The 19,510-nt window shown below is 38.8% G+C and overlaps 1 protein-coding gene and 2 non-coding genes across 10 annotated transcripts in view; all 3 read right to left on the reverse strand.

Annotated features, from left to right (window-relative positions):
• Nucleotides 1-15,571, reverse strand: part of LOC132154496 (elongation factor 1-delta-like) — a 32,967-nt gene extending 17,396 nt beyond the window's left edge. For 4 of the 8 annotated variants that reach the window (XM_059563065.1, XM_059563064.1, XM_059563063.1 and 1 more), the window contains exon 1: nt 15,515-15,571. In XM_059563065.1, coding sequence (XP_059419048.1) covers nt 15,515-15,556 — 42 coding nt within the window. In that variant the 5' untranslated portion in view covers nt 15,557-15,571. Of the gene's footprint in view, nt 1-9,593; nt 9,745-15,514 lie in introns of those variants that run through there. The other 4 variants (XM_059563069.1, XM_059563068.1, XM_059563067.1 and 1 more) reach the window with 2 other exon arrangements.
• trnal-uaa (transfer RNA leucine (anticodon UAA)) lies at nt 11,834-11,916 on the reverse strand. Its single transcript has one exon. It is a non-coding gene; the product is annotated as a tRNA-Leu (tRNA).
• Nucleotides 14,489-14,571, reverse strand: trnal-uaa (transfer RNA leucine (anticodon UAA)). The gene has a single exon. It is a non-coding gene; the product is annotated as a tRNA-Leu (tRNA).
• Nucleotides 15,572-19,510: the final 3,939 nt, after the last annotated feature.

Raw genomic sequence — 19,510 nt, forward strand, 5'->3', positions numbered from 1 at the left:
TTACATAAAGTTGACCATCTCATTTAATATTTTAATGTCTCTCAATTAGGGCTGTCGCGGTTAAGAAATTTCCCCTGCGGTTATTATGGGTGGCTCAATAGCGCGATATGCAGTATTACCGCCGTTTTTTTTTGTTTTTGTTTTTTTTTTACATAATTTATCCTGATTTTGCTGCATACAAAGCTCTATCGTTGAGTTATGTAGCATATATTGTTGCTTTTTTTAACTGACAGAGACGTTTTAAAACTTTTTTATTTATTGTTAAATGCCAAACAGCAACAAGAACATGCGTTTTCCAATAATTTTTTTTTTTTAAGAAATCAAGTTCTAACATGTATTACATGTATGTGCGCGCGACTTTGGACAGCAGCGGAAATCTAGACTGATTATCGCGTCACCACTGGCCCACCAGGACAGTGGATTCGCGTTGGAGTCGATGCACTCCTCAAGCAGAAAGCGTGTGAGCTCGTTATCTGCTCACGCTCTCTTGGGTATGGGCACTGACGCGGAGGTTGTCCATGACTTCAGCAGGTATGCCTGTTACTTTCATGGCTGTATTTTACAGATTTCGCAAAGGCTTCAGCTACTCCTAACTGTCGGCCGGTCTTAGCTGTTCTTTTTGATGTTGCTGCGCGATCTGATGCTTGAGGGGGCAGCTGCGCTGGATGACAGGGGACACTCTAAAACGCTTAACATGGCTTAATGTACTAAGACCGTGATATTAACAGACCAAACTCACTAAAAATCATACTAATTAAGTATACTATCTTAAAAAAATCAGATGAGCCCTGAATATGAATGCAACTCGTTTAATAACACGTTAAGCCTTTTCCTCCCATAGAAAACCGTTATAAGAAAACGCTTAATGTGGCTTAATGTACTAAGACAGTGATTTTTAAAAACCAAACTCACTAAACATTATACTAAAGTAGTATACAATGTACAAAAAACAAAACAAAAAAACAGATGATCGCTGAATATGAATGCAAGTCGTTTAATAACACGTTAAGCCTTATGATGGTTTTCTATGAGAGGAAAAGGCTTAACGTGTTATTAAACGCGTTGAATTCATATTCAGGGATCATCTGATTTTTTGTAGATAATATACTTTATTAATACAACCCGAATTCCGGAAAAGTTGGGACGTTTTTTAAATTTTAATAAAATGAAAACTAAAGGAATTTCAAATCACATGAGCCAATATTTTATTCACAATATAACATAGATAACGTAGCAAATGTTTAAACTGAGAAATTTTACACTTTTATCCACTTAATTAGCTCATTTAAAATTTAATGCCTGCTACAGGTCTCAAAAAAGTTGGCACGGGGGCAACAAATGGCTAAAAAAGCAAGCAGTTTTGAAAAGATTCAGCTGGGAGAACATCTAGTGATTAATAAAGTTAATTGATATCAGGTCTGTAACATGATTAGCTATAAAAGCTTTGTCTTAGAGAAGCAGAGTCTCTCAGAAGTAAAGATGGGCAGAGGCTCTCCAATCTGTGAAAGACTGCGTAAAAAAATTGTGGAAAACTTTAAAAGCAATGTTCCTCAACGTCAAATTGCAAAGGCTTTGCAAATCTCATCATCTACAGTGCATAACATCATCAAAAGATTCAGAGAAACTGGAGAAATCTCTGTCCGTAAGGAACAAGGCCGGAGACCTTTATTGGATGCCCGTGGTCTTCGGGCTCTCAGACGACACTGCATCACTCATCGGCATGATTGTGTCAATGACATTACTAAATGGGCCCAGGAATACTTTCAGAAACCACTGTCGATAAACACAATCCGCCGTGCCATCAGCAGATGCCAACTAAAGCTCTATCATGCAAAAAGGAAGCCATATGTGAACATGGTCCAGAAGCGCCATCGTGTCCTGTGGGCCAAGGCTCATTTAAAATGGACTATTTCAAAGTGGAATAGTGTTTTATGGTCAGACGAGTCTAAATTTGACATTCTTGTTGGAAATCACGGACGCCGTGTCCTCCGGGCTAAAGAGGAGGGAGACCTTCCAGCATGTTATCAGCGTTCAGTTCAAAAGCCAGCATCTCTGATGGTATGGGGGTGCATAAGTGCATACGGTATGGGCAGCTTGCATGTTTTGGAAGGCTCTGTGAATGCTGAAAGGTATATAAAGGTTTTAGAGCAACATATGCTTCCCTCCAAACTACGTCTATTTCAGGGAAGGCCTTGTTTATTTCAGCAGGACAATGCAAAACCACATACTGCAGCTATAACAACAGCATGGCTTCGTCGTAGAAGAGTCCGGGTGCTAACCTGGCCTGCCTCCAGTCCAGATCTTTCACCTATAGAGAACATTTGGCGCATCATTAAACGAAAAATACGTCAAAGACGACCACGAACTCTTCAGCAGCTGGAGATCTATATAAGGCAAGAATGGGACCAAATTCCAACAGCAAAACTCCAGCAACTCATAGCCTCAATGCCCAGACGTCTTCAAACTGTTTTGAAAAGAAAAGGAGATGCTACACCATGGTAAACATGCCCCGTCCCAACTATTTTGAGACCTGTAGCAGAAATCAAAATTGAAATGAGCTCATTTTGTGCATAAAATTGTAAACTTTCTCGGTTTAAACATTTGCTATGTTATCTATGTTCTATTGTGAATAAAATATTGGCTCATGTGATTTGAAAGTCTTTTAGTTTTCATTTTATTAAAATTTAAAAAACGTCCCAACTTTTCCGGAATTCGGGTTGTATGATGTTTAGTGAGTTTGGTCTGTTAATATCACTGTATTGGTACATTAAACCACATTAAGCGTTTTTCCCGTTAAGCGTTTTAGAATGTCCCGATGACCTCAAATTAGATGTATTGCAGTGTCACAGGAACCTTTTTTGCAGCACATTTTGCATATCGGCTCATCTATATTCGCTGGCTCGTCCTTTTCATTGGGTTGAAAGCCAAAATGTTCCCAAACTGGCAACGTGACATTAGGTTTTGGGACGAGATCGAGCGCCTCCCATCGTTTCAGTCGGCCTATTCAAAACTAACGAAGCACCATAAAGCTACAACGGCTCACGAGAAAATTACAGTCGTGACCATATTTGTTATATATTCTTATATTTTATAGATAAATACACGAGAGGCAGGAGTAAACGTAACCAGTGCTTGCCGTTTTATTTCTACACTCAAAATCTACGGTGTTGACGTAGGAGAATCACGTAACGTAGGAGGGTATAAGGAAACACAGAAAGGTCACTTTGCATTTCGTAAATACACAACATATTCCTCCCTCCAAAATTTGTAGTAGAGAAAAAAAAACATTACTTCAATAGGAACATTTTCTCTTAACATCAAATGCATACAATATCCAGAAGAATCTTTTTTTTTTACGTACTAGGGAAAGAGGGTAAACTACCTCTATTCCCGGACATAACCCTGGGGATTATTCTGCCCCAATGTTGTGGGCTTGTCACTAGCTAGAGTGTCAGTCTATTTGGAGGTCGACGTTCTCTTTTAGGATATGGCCGAACGGTTGGTACATTCACATTTACAGTCTCTTTCGCAGGGGTTTGGTTTGACAAGGGCACTGACTGACTTGAACCAGGAACAGTCTCTTTCGCCTGACTTGGTAGAGTCTCAGTCTGTGCATTCCCGAGGGTTGGTGTGGAAGAATTCTCAGACAGATCATGGTATTCTGAAGCAATTTCCAGGTAAGGATCTGTCGTCAACTGTTCTCCCAAGTTGTCACATGAATTTGCAGCTAATAACTGGTCTACATGCCTTTTCCAGGTGAGATGACCATCAGCCAGTTCAACCGTGTAAGACACTGGTCCTGTTTGTGCAATCACTACTGCTGGTAGCCATTTGACACCTTTCCCATAGTTACGAGCTAGCACTTTGTCTCCAGCTCTGAAACAATGATGTTTTGCTTTTAGACGCCATTCCATCTGAAGGTGTTGTTGCGCTTGAACCGTCTGTTTTGTTTTCAGGGGTTTCAACAAATCCAGACGTGTGCGAAGTTGTCTTTTGAACATAGCGACAGCAGGAGACACTTTGGTGCTGGCATGTGGGGTGTTTCTGTAAGAAAGTAGAAAAGTGTTTAGGCGTTGATTCAGCGATCCTTTACCCTGTGTCGACTTAAGAGCTTGCTTCATTGTCTGGACAAATCGCTCAGCAAGACCGTTAGTGGACGGGTGATACGGTGCTGATCGAATGTGTTGAATCCCGTTGGCCTTCATAAAAGCCTCGAACTCCTCCGAGACCAGCTGAGGCCCATTGTCACTGACAAGTTGTTGTGGTAAGCCAAACCGACCAAAAATTGAACGAAGGGCTTCCACAGTTTTCATTGATGACGTGCATTTCATTACCTCAACCTCTGGCCATTTGCTGTGGGCATCAAGAAGAACTAAAAACATATGGTCTTCCAATGGTCCTGCAAAATCAATATGAACTCTCACCCACGGTTCCTCTGGCCATTGCCAGGGGTGTAACGGGGCTGGTTGAGGGTTATTTCTCAGCTTTTGACATGCACTGCACATTTTTGCTTTTTCTTCAATCTCAGAGTCCACACCAGGCCACCAAAGGTAGCTACTGGCAATCTCCTTCATCCGAACAACTCCACAGTGTCCAAAATGAAGTTCCTCCAGTACTCGTTGTCTCAATGGTGGTGGAATTATGACCCTTGAGCCCCACAGTAGACATCCAGATTCAACTGTAAGTTCATTTCTCCTGATCACATAAGGCCTTAGGAGCGGAGACATTTCTCCCACATCCCCTCTGAGCACAAGGTCCAAAACCTTGGACATCACTGGGTCAGTACGTGTGTGCTTTTTTACCTGAGCTGCCGATACAGGGGAATTGTCTACCTCTTTGAAGTAGAAAATTTCTGCCGTTGCTGGTTCTGGATGTGTAGTAGGCAATGGCAGTCAAGAGAGCCCGTCAGCATTAGCATGATGTTCCGATCTTCTGTACTTGATATCATACTGATGCGCAGACAGAAGAAGGGCCCAACGCTGCATTCTTGCAGCAGCAAGTGAAGGAATACCTGAATGTGGGCCTAAGATGGAGGTGAGAGGTCTGGGATCAGTTAGGAGTGTAAATCTTCTACCAAACAAGAATTGATGAAATTTCTTCACCCCAAAGACAATATAGCAAGTGCCTCGCGTTCAATTTGGGCATAGTTACATTCTGCCTTGCTCAAAGTTCGTGATGCAAAAGCGATGGGTTTTTCCTCACCCGATGGCATGATGTGTGACACCACCGCCTCGACGCCATAGGGCGATGCGTCACATGCCAGCTGTACTGGCAGAGCGGGGTTGAAATGAGTGAGAGCTTCAGACTGGGCTAAGGCTGTTTTCACCTCATTAAAAGATTCTTCACATGGTTTAGTCCATTCCCACTTTTTTGATTTGTTCAGTAGCTCGTGCAACGGTTTCAGCCTGTTAGCTAAATTTGGCACAAATTTCGCATAATAAGTCAACAACCCCAAAAAAGATCGAAGCTGACTGACGTTTTGTGGAGACGGTGCTTCCACTATTGCCTTCACTTTCGAGGGTGCCTTATGAAGTCCCGAACTATCAATCACATGGCCCAAATACTCAACAGAAGGGCAGAAAAACTCACACTTGTCCTTCCTGACTCTCAGTCCAAAACTTTGCAGTCTCTGCAAGGTGGCTTCTAGGTTACTCAAGTGTTCCGCCTCATCCTTTCCGGTGATAAGCAAATCATCAAGGTAACACTGCACCCCGGTCAGCCCACTGAGAATCTGGTCCATTGCTCTTTGGAATAGGGCCGGCGCCGAGGTAATCCCAAAAGGAAGCCGCTGATATTGGTACATCCCCTTATGAGTCACAATGGTAAGAAGTTCTTGCGAGTTCGGGTCCACATGAATCTGCAAGTATGCCTGGCACAAGTCAATCTTACTGAACCGTTGGCCCCCAGCGAGACCAGAAAAAAGATCCTCAGTACGAGGCAGGGGATACTGCTCTGGGGTCAGAACCGGATTCACGGTCACCTTAAAATCTCCACATAGTCGAAATACCCGTCTTTTTTTATGACGGGCACAATTGGCGTGGCCCACTCACTTGTGTGTACTGGTCGCAGAACTCCAGCCTTTACTAGTTTCTCTAATTCAGCTTCAACCTTGGGTTTAATTGCGTAGGCCAACGGTCTGGCTTTTAAACACTTTGGTTGACTGTTTGGTTTTACCGTCAGTTTCACCGCAATGTCCTTCATACTTCCTAGTTCGTCACTGAACACATCCGTATATTTATTTAGAATCCCTTGGAGTTTTGAGTTTTTACTGACCAGATGGACCTCTTGCCAATCCAACTTAATCCTCTCCAGCCAAGTCCTTCCTAGCAAAGCTGGGTGATTGCCTTCAATAATGTACAGTGGAAGTTTCTTTTTTTGCATATTTAGTTCAACTGTCACCTCAATTAACCCTTTAACAGGAACGATCTCACCTGTATAGGTCTTCAGGGTAATGTTTGATGGCTGAGGTGTGAGGTGTGGCAACTTTTCATTGAATGTTGTCACTGACACCAGTGATACCGCAGCTCCTGTGTCCACCTGCATCCATACTGGTTTCCCCATCTAGAAGAGGAGTCACCCAATAGCCCTGCTCATCTCCTGAAACAGATAAAACACACAAGGCATCCTCTTCCTCAGATCCAGAATCACTCTGTGTGTGCCGGGCATTTTCCATTTGGTTCACATGCTTTTGTTTAAATTTCTGGTAACTTTTCTTTTTAGGTCCAGCATTTTTGCTTGGTTGTGTCTTTTTGTTTTTGCAGGCACGTTCAATGTGGCCTTTCTTGCCACAATTTCTACAGTTCATGTCCTTACACCAACAATCTTCAGGCTGGTGGCCCACTTTTCCACAGCGGTAACATGGTTTATCTGAGTTTGACTTGTTCTTTGAATCAGCATACACTTTGTGCACATGGGTGGACGCACTTAATTGCTGTGCCTCTTTTGCGGCCATTTCCATTGATGTGCTTATCTCTATGGCCTTCTGTAAAGTTAAGTTACTCTCAGTTAGCAGTCGTTTTTGTATAGCCTCACTTCGAAGACCACAGACAAGCCTATCACGTATGGTGTCACTCAATGATTGGCCAAACTCAAAAATGTTCGGACAATCGTTTCAACACAGCCACAAATTGTGAGATGGATTCACCATCCTGCTGATTTCTTTTATGGAAGCGAAATCTCTCTGCGATAATCAGTGGTTTGGGTGAATAGTGATCCTTGAGTAAGACCACTATTTCCTCATATGATTTGTCGCCTGGTTTCTGTGGCTGAGTTAAACTGCGCAGCAGATTAAACGTTTTCACACCCATGACACTTAGAAATGTTGGCACAATTGTTTCATCTTTTATTTCGTTTGCCAGCACAAAGTAGTCAAAACGTTCGGTATAAGCACTCCACTGCTCTACTGATTTATCAAACAGTCCAATACAACCAATTAATCCAGCCATTTTTTTTTTTTTACTCACTCCCCACTTGTTTCAGTTCGTCAGCTGTTGTGATTCCTTCCCTTTTTTATTTTCTGATCCGCGTTGTGTCGTCAATTTCTTTTCCCTGTCTTTCACTCTATTTCCTTCCAGCGAAGACAACTCGTTCCGTTCCGACTGTCGTTTGTTTTTTTTGGATTCGCGTGCATCCACTCACTTTCCCTCGTGGAGAATGGCGCGATCGGGGTGTGGAAACTGCGTTACGAACATCTTTAGCCTTGAAACTTTGACTAACGTTCAAAATAACAAAACTTAACGTGGTACGAAGGGTCCTCACCGCCAATTTATGTTATATATTCTTATATTTTATAGATAAATACACGAGAGGCAGGAGTAAACGTAACCAGTGCTTGCCGTTTTATTTCTACACTCAAAATCTACGGTGTTGACGTAGGAGAATCACGTAACGTAGGAGGGTATAAGGAAACACAGAAAGGTCACTTTGCATTTCGTAAATACACAACAATATTGTATCATTAATATAATTTATTTAACATTGAATGCACAGTGACAAATTGAAAAAAAAAATAAAAAATAAGGCCACAGCCTCATAAAAAAAAAAAAACCTGAACACTGCGGTTGCCGCAGTGTATTACAATTTGTATTACAATTTTGTATTACAATTTTACGGTTATCGCGACAGCCCTACTCTCAATGGAAACATGGTTTAGTTGAATAGTCCAATTAGGGCATCTACCAGGAAGGACTAACTGGACCGTGCTAACCTGCCAAACCTTGATTGGGCCAAATGCTACACCAACAGCTGAAACATTGGCTATGCGAGATATGCAACACATACTGTAGTGTACATTATGTGATAATGGCAACAATCACGTTGAAAATAGCCAGGAACATTCTATTAACGTGTTTTTAAGGGTGGGAGGACGGCAGTCAAATTAGTTCCTACCCTAAGAGAAAATAACATTGAAAAAACACAAAATGACCAACGCAATCTACCCATCTATCCCAGATGTGTCAGGCCAGAATGGGTTAACTTAAGATATGCTTTTTTAGGCTGAAATTCCAATAAACTTATTATGAGTGAATGCTGAATCAGTTTTTATTTAATAGTAGAATATTTAATATTATTATTTTTTATTTAATTTAATACTCCCCTCCCATAAATATTGCATTTGAATGGGAAACTCCTACAAATGCATATGCAATAAGGTCAGCCGTTAGATTAATTTTGTCCACATTTTCAAAGCTTATTTTTCAGTGTTTTTATTACATCCTGACAGTAGTTTTTTATGCTAAAAGAGGGTTTAAGCTGTTAGTAAATCGACCCATAGAGTGATGAAGACATATAGCATTATTTCCATTAAGTCAAAATTGACCAATAATAAGAATTTTATAATAAGTTAATGTACTTGTTTACACAGTGTCCAGTGCTGTTATCAAAAATGTCTCCAGAAAGAGCATGTTTGATACATCAAATTATGGTGTTTAAAACAAGAATAATTAAAGTTACAAATTGTATTGTTTGCAATCTATCAAGCTGTCATTTTTAAATGCAAAGCATGATAAAAAAGATTACGCTTAATTGTATTGAATTCATAAAATACCATTAAACTTACCTTGGCATTTCAAATGGAGAGAAATTCATATTATCAAGTGAAATAGATGCACATTTTATTTGTGCCAATTAAAAAGGGGGGTCAATGAGACTGAGACTGACACTGGCTTGAAGGACATGAAGAGCAAATAAACCCGAGTAACACGTGTAACCCAGATTTAAACCAGCTGAGAGAGACCTGTAGGTCAGGATTAGATGACACATACAGATCCGTTACAGATGCTTTTTATGACCCACCCTGTTTATGAACACATGAAACACAACCTACAACACTGAAACTTCATGTATGCTGTCACCTTCAACTCCACATGCTTTCATGAAAGTTTTATAAACTCGTGAAACATGGGTTTTTATCTACGTCTGATAGACTGTGAGTGCGTGATGTGGAGGAAGCTGAACAAGTTCAGGGAGGTTTAACTGAGTTTCATGCGCAACCACGTGGCCCGACATGCACAGCGGAACACTTCAGTTATAACACGATAAAAGTAAAATATGTTTACCACTATCGTGTTAGTGAAAACTAAAATTGTACTTACTTTCGAAGAGTTTGATATGTGACAAGCGGTTCGAATTCAACTTCCCCACCAGAGTCCCTATCAGAAAGAGACTGAGCAAAACCGGGTAACGCGCACTTATAGCTGACAGAGGGGTTTTCATTTACATTTAATTGTTCATATGGTACTATTCTACAATAGCCATACGATTTGAGCTTTCTTATAAACGCAAATATTAATAAACAATTGTTTAATGTTATGCAATATGTAAAAACTTGTAAAAATGTAGAAGAGTGCAAGGATGTTATGAATGTCACACCCCCAGAACTGAGATGGTACATTCAGTTACGTTGCAGTGAAACATTCCGTCCTCGTGCCCGACCTAACAGCTGCACGTTAATACGAGCTCAGATTAAAGCTATTAAATCAAACAAAAACTACAAATAAAAACTTTCTACTAAAATTCTGGCTTTTTATTTTAATTATCGTGATACTTTCTGCCTTCTCTTTAGCTCTTATGGATTAATGCTAATACTACGTCGGAAATAGAAATTTATTATTTTCTACTTCTGTAGCTTCTGAACGACAGATGGGTATTATCTGACGATGTCACCGAAACATTGTTTTACATCATTAGGACACATTGCCCCAGTTTCACAGACATTGCTTAAACTTAGTCCCACACTAAAGTGTATATCTGAGCTGTTTTAACTGAAAGCAACTTGCACTGACTGATCTTGAAATATATCAGTATTTGTTTTGTCTCAAGATGCACTCAAGAAATGATTCTTCTAAGGCATGTTAATAAAAAAATTACTTAAACGTCCTAACTGAGCTATGGCCTAATCCTGGTTTAGCCCAAACCTTGTCTGAGAAACCAGGGGCCTGTACCATGATGGTAGCTGAACAAATTCAGAGTCACAGGATTAGTTTTGAGTTAACAAAACCAAACCTCTCCAATCTGGCTTTGTTGGTACCATGATGCTGATCATCAACTTTCTTTGTCAACTCAGGATTTGATCGTGAGTTTGTGGAGCGCATGCACATGAATGTGTGAAATGAATGTGCTGAACAACCAATCACGAGCCTTGCAACACAAAGCTAGTTTGATTTACTTCTCGTGAGATTCAAAACTAAAGGTTAAAGGTTTTGCTAAAGGTTAAGAGATTGAAGAATATGACAAGTTTAAACGTAATATGAAAAATGAAGAAGAACAAATAAAATAAATAATCTTGCTCTATCAGTGCAGTGACAAGTGAAACTTGTTAACTTAGTTTATACATTTGAAAATATAGTGATAGAGACTCAAACATGTAAGGTCAGATTTTTTATTTTTTAAATAGTGCAATCTTTTGATACTACAGCTTATTTATATTACATGATCAGTATAGATTAATATTTATTTTAAATAAGCAATTTATAATAACTGTTAAACTAAAATTGTTTGTGTGTAAAAGATAAATAATAATAATATAAATCACAATAATTATATAAATCATAAAATTACTCATTTAAAAATGACGTAATTATCATTAGAGCCAGACTTCTATTTTTTTTTTTTAGCATTAGTGACCTTTAATTTGGAGCAAGATAAACTGGAGTGACTTTGTGTCAGACATGTGTCACTTCTCATACATTTGATTGGTCTAACTTCAGTTTGAGATCTCTAACCCAGAACATAACCTGCCCCGGAGCAGGTTAGCCGTGGAGTGTAAAAGAAGAAAGAAGAAAGAAAGTGAAGTGACATTCAGCCAAGTATGGTGACCCATACTCAGAATTTGTGCTCTGCATTTAACCCATCCGATATGCACACAAACAGAGCAGTGAACACACACACTGTGAGCACACACCCGGAGCAGTGGGCAGCCATTTATGCTGCGGCGCCCAGGGAGCAGCTGGGGTTTCGATGCCTTGCTCAAGGGCACCTAAGTCGTGGTATTGAGGGTGGAGAGAGAACTGTACATGCACTCCCCCCACCCACAATTCCTTCCGGCCCGGGACTCGAACTCACAACCTTTCGATTGGGAGTCCGACTCTCTAACCATTAGGCCACGACTTCCCTATTTCTTAAGTTACTATGGCAATGAATGCCGCTAAAAGCCAAGCCACTTACGTGGTACCTAAAAGCCAGGATTGTTGTAAACTAACCTGATACTTACCTGGCTAACCAGCTAATCTAGCTTCATGCTATAGGCCCCAGGGCATGCATTTAAAGTAATACAAACACAAATCTTTAGATCTATATATTTCTTTCATTTTTTTTTTTTTAAAAGATTAGTTTCTACCAGGAGTGGGGTTCGAACCCACGAGGACATTTGTCCATTTGATCTTAAGTCCAATGCCTTAACCACTCGGCCATCCTGGTCATCTGCACACACCATTGCAGTATGTAGGGTCATTCCAGGCCAGGAGTCCTGGACCAGTACTTTTAGCATTTTCATTTCCTTATTTATCCCTAAATATGTCAGCAATAATATTGCAAGTAATTGTAAACATTTTGTTTCCTGTGTCCTCAATATCACTTTTCATACTTTAGTTTTGCAAATCTAAAAGCTACTTAGACTTACAAGCTTTGTAGTAAAAAAAAAAAAAAAAAATCATAAAAAAAAACTTTGCTCTCCTTAATCCCCTGTCTTGTACTAATCTGAACAATGTCTGAAAGTGTATATTACCGGTACTAACACATCCTGTGTTAACTTGCCTCTTTATAATGAATGGCTTGTTGTATTTATATTTGGATAAAATACAAATTGTATTGTAGTTGTATTTGGATAAAAGCGTCTGCTAAATGAATAAATGTAAATGTAAGTAAAGTGACTGTTACCATCAACAGTCAGAAATATTAGCATAATGTTACTGATACAGTCTACATGGAATAATGTTTCACCTACACAAAATTATTGGTTTAATAATTAGAAATGCATATCAGTTTGAATGTTCTCTCACGATCAGTATTTGTAATGTTATAAGTGAAATCCTTGGTTTGATCAATGGAGTTGTGGAGCGGCTTTGGAACAACTTGTAATGTTTAAATAGCTTTGTAAATACATTTGAATTTAAAGGCATTTCTTTGAAAAATTCATCCATATATACAAAGTAATTAAATGCAGGAACAATCATGCTGGACAAATGTTGGGTCAGCTGTCTTGCTGAATGGTACAGTAAGCGAATTAAACACAAATATCAGTGTATCCTAATTTCTATTAACTACTTGCATTTTGAGATTTCTTTTTATCCCATATGATAAACTATTTAGTTTGGTTATTCATTTTCAATAATCTCTCATATTTTAATCTCAAACATTACTCTTTTAGACCTTTTCCAATCTCTCAGTTTTAATCACAATTTAAAAACCACATGGACATTTGTTTATTGGTTTTAAACACAGCAGGTTAACCACTCTGCCATCCTGACCCCATAAGGGTCAGGGGCCTCATTTATAAACGTTGCGTACGCACAAAAGAAGGCGTACGCCACTCTCTACGCAATAATTGATATTTATAAAAAGCAAACTTGACGGGAAAATGTGCGGTCCTTCACGCAAGCTCTGACCCAGGCGTACGCACAAAAACGGGTGAAATGAGAAATGGCGACACCGTCGGCAGATGGAAAAAACACGTGAAAGTGAAAGTGGAAATGACAATACTGCCTCTCATAAATAACATGAAGACTTCACAAAGCAAGTCTTACAATTAACAGCCTACACGAACACCCGTTTGATCGATCAGCAGTGAAACAAACAAAAAAAATCAAACGAAAATTACAACAGAAATTCAAATGAACACATATTTGCAAAAAGAAAAGTGAAATATGTTCTGCAATAATATTGGCATGTTGTGCAATTCATCCTCATAAATAATATAGTTAACAGAACGAAATAATGTACAAAACTGATATTCTCGTCAATGTGTCCGTCTGGCGGAGCAGATATAGATGCAATTAGATAGACAGATAGATAATTAAGGAGATAGATAGATAGATAGATAGATAGATAGATAGATAGATAGATAGATAGATAGATAGATAGATAGATAGATAGATAGATAGATGTATTAATTGTCCACTGGGGAAAGTTGTTTTCATAATAAAACATTTCTTCATAAGCTACGGAATTATGGTATTCATGCATATGCCTTTAGTTTGTTTTATTTTTGATAAAACAATGTATGGCGTATGTCTCAACCATTCAGAAAGCAACAAGAAATTACATTTGCGCTGAACAATTTCCCATTTCCACGTCGATTATTACCGACATCTGTAGCTTGTCAGATGCAAGAGGGGTCAGCTCACGTGTCCCCTTTCCCCCACCCGTGGCAGACACACTCTGGCGATGGAGCGCTAGACGTTTTTTTTGCCTCGACTTTGATGTCCGACCATTTCTTTTTTATTTCGGCCACGGTCCGAGGTTGTGAGGCTACAGCATTTACGGTGTCTGCCACCGTTTGCCACTCAAGTGCCTTTTTGGCATTAGTATAATGCCCACACTGTGCCCTCCAAACAACATTCTTCTCCTCTTTTCCACCTCGCCAACGATAACTTCTACAAGTTACGTTTTTTTGATTTCCTCTCTGTGTTTGCCATGATTTCGCAATCAATGAATATTAACTTGTGGGCGTTTCACGGACTATTTATGGGCAACTATGGGCGTGTCATGAAGCCGCAAAAGCTGCGCTACATTTAGAATTGATTGTGATTTATTAATGGAAAAATGCGTAGGATGTGCGTGCGCACGGTTTTATAAATCCGAATATTTCTGTGCGTATGCACGTCCTATGTTTCATCCGTACGCCACTTCTGACGCAAATCCTACGCAAAGTTTTATAAATGAGGCCCCAGGTCTTTTTTCAAAGGGTGAAGTGACAATTTTCACATTTTGGATCAAATCAATTTTGAGGTTAAATCTCATGCTAACCCGCCTTTGAATGGACTAAAGATTCTACCAGGAGTGGGGTTCGAACCCACGAGGACATTTGTCCATTGGGTCTTAAGTCCAACGCCTTAACCACTCGGCCATCCTGGTCTGAAAGAGACTTTCATATGGTTATCAGGTAACAATAAAGCATCTTCAATTAATATCACCATGTTCTAGTTCAGGGGTAGGCAAGTTCGGTCCTAGAGAGCCGCAGTCCTGCACAGTTCAGCTCCAACCCTGAAAAAAAAACCTCACCTGCCTGTATTTTAGTAATCCTGAATGGATTGATGAGCTTGTTCAGGTGTGTTTGATTAGGGTTGAAGCTGAACTCTGCAGGTCTGCGGCTCTCTAGGACCGAACTTGCCTACCCCTGTTCTAGTTGATCGATCTCAACAAAGCGGAGTACAATGCAAAGTAAAATAGTTGAACTTTTAGTACAATCATAATCTTAAAGGGGAGGTCTATATTTCATGCAAGAGATGGATTTCTTTGGATTTTTGTTGTTGTTGTTGTTGTTGTTGTTTTGTGGGTGGGTATCACACAGAAATGTTTTCTGGCCCAGTCAGAACCATGTTAAAAATAATATGTTGTTAAGGTTTGAGTTTTCTAATCTTTCTTGAAGAGTGAATCAAATTTACAGCAGATCAATGGAAATAATTAATAATAAAGCAAAGCATTCCTGCTAGGGATGGACGGTAAAATCACATGACATAACTTTAGTCATTAATTATACAAATTTAGTAAACGTCTTTAAGGTAAGCTTTCACTTAAACCAAGTTGTGTAATCTTCTGTTCCATCAGAGATACTCACCAAAGGAATGAAAACTCTGCCAGCCAACCCATGTGCTAACCAATCCTGGTCTTTCCTACAAAATCCCTAGAAATGGCTCAGTGTTTTTACCAATGTTGTGTTCAATTATTCACATTTAACAGACGATATTTCTCCCCTGAAACATCTGCCCCCACCGAACAACCTAAAAATAGGTGTTTTCTCATATTAAATACTGATGCACCAAGCATGCACTTGTCTATGAAATAAAAAATAACTTACCTCTACAAATATCCACACATTTCTGAAACAAGCATTCAGCATTTCTATGGATGCATTTAACAAACAGCTGCTCTTGCACAGTCGTGAAATTGGGTTACGTCTTACTGTGCGCGCTCCACGACCCTCCGACGAGGACGCGCACACGTGCATCAGTCGAAGAGGGAGCGATTGCGAGTTTGACTTCGGTGTAAATTCAAGAAGAATAACAGATCACTCTTTTTGAGGAGTTACAGGGATATTATGTGCTTCTAGGGTCTTCACACACACTTGGCTTTTATAAGGCTGTACAAAACCGGTGTTTATTCACAACTTTTTGGAGAGCTGTTAATGTTAAGCATTTTCTATGTATTTAAATTGTACAGTGACCATTATATATAATAAAAATATAATATATAAATATAAAATATATTTATTTAAGAACGAACAAAACTTTTACCGTCGTTTTTAATGTTACACACATCTGTAAGAATATTTAAAAGGCTTATGGTTATAATATGGTTATGATTACCTCTCTTTTAAAATTCTAAAGAAATTATATTGGAATTTTTATCATGATGTTAACCTTAAAAAACACATCCTTGTTTATTTAATAAAAAGGAAAACTGTACCAGTTTGATTACTATTTCGTCCCATTACACTTTATTTGAAGTAATTTAATAATAGATGATATAATACAATAAAAGAAGTGCTTCTGTATTATTGTTGTTGTTCCAGCACTGTCAGATGATATGTTACATTTCTGGTTCACAACTTACCAGTGCTTTAGATTGCATTTTGTTGTTTTACAGGAAGAGTTAATTCCAAAATTAAAATGTAAAAGGCCCAGGCCATAGATGTAGAAGAGTTTGTTTCTTCATCAGAACACTGGAGTGGTGTGGATTACAGTGATGTTTCAATCAGCTGTTTGGACTCTCATTCTGACGGCACCCATTCACTGCAGATGATTCATTGGTGTGCATAAGATGTACAAAATTTCTCCAAATCTGTTCCCATGAAGAAACAAACTCATCTGTAGGTTGCAGTTGTGTGAGGCTGAGTACATTTTCATCAAATTTGAATTTTTACATGAACTATTTCTGTCATCATGATGTTATTAGATTACTAATAATGAACTATTTTCCTTTATAATGTATAACTGTTAAATAACTGACAGAAAGTATGGGAACAGCTAAGCACTGTGAGAAATATCCCTGCAAAAGCTCTTTAGATCATTCAAGCATAACCTCTGAAGTGACTTGCAGAGTTATTATTAATCTGAAATTAGTTTTGATTGGGGTTCTGATTTTGTTCCCAATTTTTTGAATAGTAGTGTGTGTCTGCAGCATGGGCGAGGCTAGCCCCTTTTTAGGGGTGCTGAAGCACCCCTAAAACTTGGAGTAATGTTAATGTAGAGTATGTTGTTATTCTAAAATTTGTGTTCATCTTTTACACAGTTAAATAATGTCCAAAACATACTCCGTAGTTTGTGGTTTAAAATGTATGTGTTAAGGAGGAAAATGAAAACATCCCCGCATAGCAAATGGGGTCATCCTCTTCTCTTCTGTACCTGCGCGAAACACACGCAGAGTGAGAACCCGTGATGTAGTGTTGTGATCGGTTGTGATGCACCTAAGTTCCGAAACCATATCGGTGAATACTGGAGTCAGTATCCTGAATCACCATGGTGGTACATCTATAATAAGTGTTTATTTTCGGACTATTTTAGTCCGGCGGGTCGCCGCCGCTGTGGAGTAGCACAGGACCTGGGTGACTCGTCCATAGTCATAAACGGAGAGAAGTAACGGCGGTTACAATGTTCTTCCGCAAGACGCATGCAGTTCTGTTTATTAACTGCTAGAGCATGAAACAAAAACAGAAGCGCGACAAATAAACTGCGTACCTGTGTAGTGCTTACCAGTGTCTCTGTTGTTAAAGTTTATCGTTAATTTAATACTCGAGAGTCATGTAAACATGACGTCACGTGCGTCTTTTCTCGTCAGTCGTCATGGAAACATGAAGCCCTGGCGTTTTGAGTGAAAACAAACGACGTATCACTGAAAACAATCCGTGTATCATTCGTTCTTTCGTTTTTCTAATTGAAACCAAAAATGGAAAAATAAAAAAACGACTTGTTTTTTAAAAATCTGTTTCCAAAACGAAAATGAAAAAACGGATAAAGATTCGTTTTCCGATTTTCAAATTTGTGCTAATATCAAAAATAAAAAAAAACGGATAACAAGCGTTTGTGTTTCACTTTGGCGTTTTCGTCTGATGCTAGTTAGTGACGGTCGTTCTTGAACGATTCGGTCATTTTAAACGAATCTTTAATGTGACTCGGGAAGAACGAGTCGTCTCTGGGAGTGATTCGTTCAGTCGCATATGGTTCTAGTTCACCTTTTTCAGTCAATGCAGTGGGAGCCGGAAAGAGAATTGATTAGTTCTTTTTTTATTTGATTAATGCCAATGTACCAAAGATAAAAGTACAGATAGGTAATGTCAATATTGCATACAAAGAAGTGGCATTATATGCAAAGCACCATTTACAGACGTATGTAAACATAAAAATAAATAATATTAATCGAAAACTTTAACAAAATAAATTAAAAAGATTAAATAGCATTGAAAAGATTAAACATTTTTGACAGCCTTAAGATATTTGGAAGATTAAATAGTTTGGATATACTGTTGAACCTCTTTAAAAAATAAATATATATATATATATAATGGATTTTGATGAGTGAATTTACTGCGGTGAATATGACATTTTGTAAGAAGTCATAATTTGTTAATAATGAAATATACATTAATTTTGTCTTTTTGAATATTAAAGAAGCCAAACAGTACATCCTTAAAAAGCAGAGAGAAACCCTGTAGCACACTGCGATAGATAACTGTGATGTAGCACACATGTGCTAATACAAAGAACCACACTCCACATGGTTTTGTAAGATCTTTATTTTGTTTGTTTTACTGTAGTGGCAGTCACATGAAAGGTGCACATTCCATGGTGACTGTCATCAAAGTGGAGCATGCAGGTGAAGTTGTACAAAATCTGTTTGTATATTAATGTTTGTTTCTTTGTCTTACCGGTTCCTGGAAATGCCTAGTAGGAGGGGCCCGCGAACAGGAAACAGATTATATGACATCCTGAAGGGGAGGAGTTGGTCTATTAAGAATATTTAGACCTAAATGTCATGACGGTGTATGTGTTTGAAAGTTTCTAAATATTAATGTAACTTGTTAAACTACATATATTATATAAGTACTGTTTGTAAGATTGTAAGTACACTGTGAAACATTAATTGTACAGCTAGTAACTGGTGAAGAGTTATGATTGGTCAGTTTGAAAAGGAAGTAGGTGGTCAAAACTATAAAAGAACAGATGAAATGTTTGGAAGGGAGAGGGAAGGTGTGCTTCGTTGGATTAGTAGCCAACCATGTAACTATTTTTTCCCTTTGTGTTTTTCTTTGTTTTTGTCAAATATTGACTTTGAACAGTTTTGTTTTTGTTTTGTTAATTGTTTTCTGAAGTTAAACTTGGATTTACAGTGGACTTTTTGTTTTGGATTTACAATGGACTTTTTGCTTTGGACTTTGTTGCACCTTTTTGGAATTTGTGGCACCCTGAATTAAAATGAAAACTTTTCCATGGACATTTTTGAAGTTTTGACATTTTTTTTGCTGCCTGTTTAGCCACTGTACTGACCGTCCTACGACAAATGGTGTCAGAAGTGGGATAAATAACGTCTTTGTGGAGTAACTTGCAGTAGAAGGAGTCGACAAACCTCAAGATGGCTACTAGAGGACAAGGAGGCCCTCAAAGGATTACCCGAGCTCACCCAAACCTGTTTTCTGAAGGGGAGGAGGACACTGTTGAAGCTCAGGTTGGTGATTTGGATTATGTGGCTGGGGCACCTGAAGAAGCTGTGACGGACTTATATTCTGAAACTGAACCTGTGGTGAGACCCAAGACCAGTAAATTCAGTACACCCCATGATGAAGCAGAGACTATTGGGG

Source organism: Carassius carassius, chromosome 12 (genome assembly GCF_963082965.1).
Source record: "Carassius carassius chromosome 12, fCarCar2.1, whole genome shotgun sequence".
Classification (NCBI taxonomy): domain Eukaryota; kingdom Metazoa; phylum Chordata; class Actinopteri; order Cypriniformes; family Cyprinidae; genus Carassius; species Carassius carassius.